Source organism: Branchiostoma belcheri, unplaced genomic scaffold (assembly GCF_001625305.1).
Source record: "Branchiostoma belcheri isolate BF01 breed outbred unplaced genomic scaffold, Haploidv18h27 scaffold50, whole genome shotgun sequence".
Classification (NCBI taxonomy): Eukaryota; Metazoa; Chordata; class Leptocardii; order Amphioxiformes; family Branchiostomatidae; genus Branchiostoma; species Branchiostoma belcheri.
The window spans coordinates 2,222,852-2,230,771 of NW_017804132.1; the positions used below are offsets into that span (position 1 = coordinate 2,222,852).

General features: G+C 37.4%; 1 protein-coding gene across 1 annotated transcript in view; it reads left to right on the plus strand.

Annotated features, from left to right (window-relative positions):
- LOC109480257 (actin cytoskeleton-regulatory complex protein pan-1-like) overlaps positions 1-7,882 on the plus strand; it is an 8,997-nt gene extending 1,115 nt beyond the window's left edge. The window contains exon 5 of the mRNA XM_019782407.1: positions 7,737-7,882. Coding sequence (XP_019637966.1) covers positions 7,737-7,882 — 146 coding nt within the window. The remainder of the gene's footprint in view (positions 1-7,736) is intronic.
- Positions 7,883-7,920: the final 38 nt, after the last annotated feature.

Here is a 7,920-nt window from a genome sequence, read left to right on the forward strand (position 1 = left end):
CAAACGCTCTTGACAGGTCGCAAAACACTACACCAGTTATATCCCTGTTATCTATGGATTGAATCCAGTCTTCTACCACAGAGTGAAGAGCAGTCTCACATGAGTGTTGTTTACGAAAACCAGACTGAGAAGGTGTTAGTAGCCGCTCCATGCCAAGTTTGAAGCGAATCCATCGAGCCGAACTTAAATAAATCGAAATTTACTGGTTTTTTTCTCTTCTTGGCGAACGCCCACTTTACTTCCGGGTTCGCTGCGAACGCCCACTACTCTTTGCAAAATTTCGGCCCTCGCGCAACGCCGGCAAAATCCACCACCACAAATATGTTCCTATATGCTTCCCCTGAATTTCTGACACGTTTCCGTGCTTTACGAGCTTTTAAAGTACCCATTTTTTGACAAAATATGCGCTGCGACGAGCTCGCCGCCTCGGCGTATACGTTCTACCTGGTCACATGACTTGCGGTCGGGGACTGTTCGATAATTTCATGATCAGCGGGAGGGAGGACAGGAAGGGCAGAAAAACGCAATCTACCGCAAAAAAGGGGCAGAATTTCGTGTTTGTAACATCAAACATAAATGATTTCCTTTCTTACATAATTTTCACCTCGGTTCTAGTAGTGACACCGCCGAATAAAGTACGCACTTTTGAAAACTTTTCAAAATACAAAAAGTACCTTATTTGAGGTTTTCCCCGACAAATCCAACGACTACCGACGAATATAGCGAAAACCGGCAAGGAGAATTGCACTACATCGATTCGTACATAAAATGTCGGATGATAATGTTGACGCGTGAAAATAAAGTTAAACTTTAATAAATGAACGTATTTCATGTGTGTATCGTCGATATTGACACGAAGTTGCGGTAAAACGAGAAGACGCAAGGTAAGGTAATCTAGGTCACTCACGTCCCGGTGCTCGGTCATGCTGACGGGATGGTCGCCAGCCAGCCGCCGATATCTCAGTGGAACCCCGGCCGAAAATAAATACCCCCGTAAGTATGAACGCAATTATATTAAATAGATTTATGAGTGGTAAGATGGTAAGATTTAGAATGGTCCGCAAGTCGTCGTAACGTAGTCAATAACGTTACTAGTATAACATGACAGTTGTGCTTCAACCGATGGTCAGTGCTAATGCACTTTCGGCTATAGTTAAACACAGAAATCTTCAACAAATGTTATAGCCATGCCGTTACAAAGGTTCAAATGACACAAATCTTTTTACTTCGTATCACAAATCTATTTAAATATAAACAAATGCCGCAGAAAATTATTTTGTAGCGGGACTATACCAGCCAGTATTACGTTAAAATGATGGGTAGATGTACTAGGCATGGCCTTACAATGCTATCGATAGGGTTTTTTGGGCGAAGTCTTTGAAATCTTTTGCTGCCCGCCGGTGGGTGGGGCCCATGCGCGTGCTGCTGTGGGCGTGACGCCGCTGTGTCTGATCAGGACGTGCCGTCGTCTTGACAACACAACGTGGGAAGCAAGCGGCCAGAAGCGTTCAATGCTGGAAAGTTTTTATTCCTTTGATTTTGTGACATGAGCAGTAGTTTACTAAACGAGATATTTTTCAAAAACTCTTTCGCTCGCGTCTCAGCAGTCTCGTTGTTGTTTTGGGTTCGGTGTCAAATTTTGAATACGGTAGCACATTAAAATTCCCCGCCCGGTCGAACTTCTCCGCCTCGATCATTTGTTGCTCACTGATGGGGCGGTCAATCAGCGCGGACGTGGTTTACAACGAACGTGGCGAGCGGCGCCGACAAAAATTTAGGGCCCCCTCCGTACTGTAACGTTGCGTCTGTCTATAGTTCAGCAGAACAATTTTACAACATGGTAATTGGCGCCGGCGGTGTCACTACTAGACCCGAGGTGAAAATTATGTAAGAAAGGAAATCATTTATGTTTGATGTTACAAACACGAAATTCTGCCCCTTTTGTGCGGTAGATTGCGTTTTTCTGCCCTTCCTGTCCTCCCTCCCGCTGATCATGAAATTATCGAACAGTCCCCGACCGCAAGTCATGTGACCAGGTAGAACGTATACGCCGAGGCGGCGAGCTCGTCGCAGCGCATATTTTGTCAAAAAATGGGTACTTTAAAAGCTCGTAAAGCACGGAAACGTGTCAGAAATTCAGGGGAAGCATATAGGAACATATTTGTGGTGGTGGATTTTGCCGGCGTTGCGCGAGGGCCGAAATTTTGCAAAGAGTAGTGGGCGTTCGCAGCGAACCCGGAAGTAAAGTGGGCGTTCGCCAAGAAGAGAAAAAAACCAGTAAATTTCGATTTATTTAAGTTCGGCTCGATGGATTCGCTTCAAACTTGGCATGGACACCCGGGAGCACACTCTGGACATGACCACACAAAAAATTTTAAGATTCGTGCGACAATTTTGGGGCTTTCGTGGGCGTTCGCTAAAAAGAGAATGCGCTTGGATTGAAGAGAGACATTTCAGGTTGCATTATCTACATGTATTGACTATATCTTTCATGAGTGACTAAGAAAGTGACAAAGGGTAGTGGATACTATCTGAAACATCTGACTCTTCATAGAATTTATCAAGGTGTTGGAATCATCTTGTATTGCAATCATTATGTTTTGTTTTTACTGTATCAGTCTGTACGTCTAATCTTCATCAAAATTGGTTAGAATTTTCAAGCTTCACTTCGGAAAAGCAGAACGAAATAGACGACATTATGTTTAAAGCATTTTGGTATTTAAAAAATGATAAATTATGGTACCGCATCAATATGCTTAATTTATTGAGTGTTACAGTGTAGTAAAAAACTGTCAATATATGCTCAGGGCGGTAACAGTCTAGTGCTTGTTCCATCTTGTAATATGAAGTGCAAATTTACCATCAAGTACTTACACAGTACACTACCCTATTGTGTCCGTTTGCTGAATGACAGTTAAAGTAGTAGAACTTTAAGTCGTGATGATAGTGATTTTATTTAATTTTATAGTGATTTATGTCTTTGTTATTTCTGATTTGTAATGCATAATGCTGATAAGTATACGATTTTAGTGGGAAAAAAACGCAATTCAGCATTTTTGCTGCAATGGTTTTTGTTGTTGAATAAACCATTCTCTCTTACACCTGGTGGTTCCTACTGTAATTTTGTCGTTGAAAGTCAACCAATTTGTCACTCACATTCAATTTGTTGTATTTACAGACAAATAATTATACATTTGTCAAAAAACAAATATACTCAAACATTTCTTGTTTCAGACATTTTTTTTTGAAGCACATTGAAACAAATGCTACATGCAATCAATATATTGGTATCATGCTTAATTTATAGAGTGAAGTGTAGTAATACACAGTCAATATATGCTTAGGGCGGTATAACATACATGTACTTAGTACTTGTTCTTGTAATATGAAGTGCAAATTTACCATCAAGTACTTACACCTGGTGGTTCTTATTGTAATTTGGGTTGTAAAAAGTCAAGCTCAATTTACCTGGAGTGCTCCTCAGTAACTCAGCAAACTTCTCGTGCTCCAGTTTATTGGCCTGTTGTTTGGACGTCGTGGTTCCTTGTAGTTCGTACTTTTGGTTCTTTGTACTTCCATATACCTGTAAATGATAAACATTTCAGATGCACTGGCAAAAATCAGAGAGATTGACAAAATTACAGCTGAAAACAATGATATACTAACTTGTATAGTTACTGTATTACGCAATGAAAAATCATGTATATTAGAGAATTGAGCTGAAATTGAAAGCAAAAATAAGACAAAATGACTAATTCAGAAAGCTTCACTAACCTTTTCACACACCTGTATACATGTATGTTCGACGCAGTCTGGTCATTCAACAAAGCTAGATTTATCAGTCCCCTCTTCAACTTGTTCTTTGCAGCTCATAACTCCTTTCACCCCCTCCCTCCATGATATTAGACTCTTCCATGCCCAGTGTTGACCTTGTTAAGTGCATGAGATTAGTTGTTCCTTACGAAATAGGAAGTTTCTCTTTACTCCAATTTATTTTCTAAAGCCTGCTATCAGCAAATTGATGAGTTAAACCAAATTGATGTAAATGAAAACATAGTGATTTCAGTTTCACAGTTTTTGCAGTGAGCTCATACTGCAAATATGTCTTGTATTTCTCCTGTACTGCTGAATTGTACTACGGTATGAGGCTAATTAGATTGAATAGCTGAAGCATAATTCCCTTTTCCTTGATTGTTTCTTTATACACACCATAATAGAGTCCCCACATATTTTAAGATCCTAGAAGCAGTTGAGGTGTATTGAGTAAATAAACAAGATTTTCACAGACAAGACTTTAGTGTGTCTCTTCCAGATATACAAAATTTATTCGATTCTTGATTATCCAATGCAATGAAAATAAAATACAACGAAACTTAAACAGAACAGAAAAAATATATTCAATCAGTGGCAATTAACTCTCAAAAGAAAGTAATGTATAATACATACTGAAACACTTCAAATCTTACTTGACAATGTCTAATACTGTATGCCAAGTTCATGATAACATGGACGCTTTGTGGATACATTTGTAATTACTTGATACTAGTATGCTAAGGTTTGTTTTCTATGGAATCCGATATACCCTGGATATACACATGTCCCTGGCCAATAGGAACATATAAAGATTTGTACTGTAGCTGCTAAGAGGTTTGCATAGCTAGGTGCAAGTAGTTCTCACTGCCATGTAATGTACAGGACTGATCTTTCCCACATCTATAAGGCTAATGATAGACTCACTACAACTGCTTTTGAGGCACATTTTCATCCCTGTCATGCACATCCTTGTGCTTTTTAGCTACAATGTACAATCATGTAATGTGGAGTTACTGGCACTCAGATGGTTTCATGTTCATTTGTTACATGACAGTCCTGTCAAAGGCACATTCACATAGTACTCTTTACGCTGTTTCTTAATTCAAAGTGGCTTTCTCTTTGACTTTACCTCTACTTTTAACTTCTTGTAACTTTTTCTTCAATGACATTTAGCTATCTTGCTCCTGTCCATAGACTGAATACACTTTTCAAAACTTGCTGATATTCAAACATACATTGTCAAATACTAACTGTTACACGACACAATATTGCTTTAAGATACATTGTACTTCTTGTATTTCATTCTCACATTACTGTTTTAAACTGTGATGCCTAAATAGTACTTAGTCTAGAATATCAAAATGACTAGTACTTTCTTCTGCTACTGTACAGTGTACTATTCCAACTTGAGCCAAGAGTTAGTCTACAATCATCCATGTCCATACATTTCCACAAATATATAAGAAAATTACAAATCAATGTTTCATACATTTATGTACCTAGATGTAACTATTCATTGACAAAATTTAATGATACATATCATTATGATATGCTGGATACATTTCCAATATACTGATGATAATAAACACCTATAATTGAATTTCAAAATTAACAAATTCATATTTCCTACCATAAACAACGGAGCCTTGCATAATATAATTTCTTGCATAGGAAAAGGCCTTTCCTGAATTATAGGTTATACCACAATATACACATACAAGAGGTAAATAAGATATGTACATCAATTTTAACCATTTTAATACAACAAAATTTAGTAAGAATAACTGGCCTATTAAAAACCTAACTCTGAACATGTAACTGTATGATGGGGTATTCTTTGTGGTCATTGAGGGTCTGGCAGAAACTCTAATTTTAATTATTTAATTTGCACATTTTATAAAACTTTAACATCTTGCATTTGTTAACATTTTAAGGCTTGTGCTCAAGATTTTGATTTTCTTCCCTAATGATGAAATTACACATTTTTCCTGACTTAAGTCCTAAGGCCACACCAATTTAATTTGTTGGTTCTCGGATTCGCCTCTTCGTTTTTTTCTGATTTGCAAAAAAAAAATTTGATTCTGGTCCTGAATCAACTGAAAAATGCTCATTTTTGCCCTCCCAACAGTTGAGGAAAGTCCTTTTCTTCCTAGTTGTTACAGTTTTCCCATCTATCATTGCAGTGGTTTGATTAAAAGTTCAAAATTCAATGTTTAAATTTTAACCCAGCCTTTTGTGTTGACTTCATGGCTCATTTTGTAGCATTTAAGCCTATAATAGGATGCCTATACCTGTTTTTATTTTTATTTTTTTTCGCCCTGTCGCTTCATATTTTTTCTGAAAAATTCCGAGAACCAACAAATTAAATTGGTGTGGCCTAAATATAGTCATTACAACTATTACTGCAGCTATTGCTTCAGAACACATTTTTTAATACTCAGTGTTCTGAAAACTCAGCTCTTTTTAAAAGCATGGAACTGCTCATAATAATAATTCAGTTCTTCTCCACCCTAAAGCTTGTTACTAGTACTTTAGCCATTCAGGTATACATGTAGGTAATATCAAATCTTACACCAATTTCGATAGTTAAATCTCAAATGCAAACTACCACCCATCAATGAATTAACCTTAAAGGCACTGTCCTTAAGGTTTTCGTCTTGACTATACCTCTATTCCCCACTTGTTTCATGTACATGTTCCTTAATATATAATTATCATTAACTAATTAATTACTGTGTAAATTTCAATATACACAGCATCAGGATTCATTTAAGATTAAGGTTAGGAGCAAAAGGCCTCATTGCTGCGGATAGTAATACTATAGATCTTAAAAATAGGCACTGTATTTAAGGTTGGTCCCACTGACAATATTGAAGGTGTCCAGCACCTTTTTTTTTCCAGAAAAGCCACAATCAGATCATCAATGGTCCCTGATATTGCAATCAGTCTTAGAGTACCACGACTCACTACTGTTAACAGTAACTACTGGTTAACGAAAAAGTTTTTGTACAATACATCTGCAAGTAGGTACCTGTGAATAGTTTGAAAATTAAACGATTCACTTGGTACCTACTCTACTGTGCGATTTGCAGAAATTTTGGTCCCTCCCATATCTAAGGAATTGCATAGGGTACGTCATAGATTCTGAAATATGTGCAATAGAATACGGAGAGAATTCTAGAATAAAAATACAAGTTCTAGCGATTGCTTTTTTATCTCATAAGGCACAACTATATAGTCTAGATTATCTATTCTGAAGTTGATGCTTACTTCTTCAAATAGAAACAGTTTCAACTAAAATGGCTCCACTCCAGTTGAGTTGCCAAAAATTCTCATGATTGTCTTCATGTCTCTGACAGTTGAAACTGTTCTTGTTGGAAAGTATTGCCCAGGTGTTGTGGCTTTGCTGTCTGGATGTGTGGCTCACATTTCGGTGTCAGAAACTGCCAAAGGAGAGAGAGTTGAGAATTTTAGCAACAACGCAACAAGTTTAAAATTGAAAATGAAGGTTCATGCTAAAATACATGACTAAAAGTTAAGATTAAGAGGTTTTCAGAAGGCATCCACCATCATTCTTCAGTTAGTGAAGTGTCACTTAACCAAAATTTAAAAAACAAAATACATATCAAATGGTTTCATACTGAAATAAAATGCCATCATTCTGCAATACTGCAAGAACAAGCTGCAAGTAGTACAAAGAATTTTCAAATAAATGAAATAAAGAAAAGAATTAATGAATGAATGATAAAAAAAAGGATTAAAGTCAAATGCAAACCTTAACCCCCTTCCTACCATCATACCCTGATCAACTTTAGCTATAATGTTGCAAAAAGATGTAAGAAGCAGAAAAAGGGTTAAAGTTTGCAATTGACTGGAATACTGATTTAGAAGCAAAGTTGCATACCTGGATTTTACACATACAGCACTGGAGCAGCTAGACATGGCAGGGATCAACAGCAAAGGTCAGCAAAGGGTCAAGGTCAGGGCAAAGGTCGCAAGCCACGCCCAGTTCGAAAGCCAGTCATTTCAAAGGTCAGGTCAGAGGTCACAGAAATTAGAAGAGAAGTAGAGGACAGAAAAGCGCAATGCATATAACTTCTTAACACA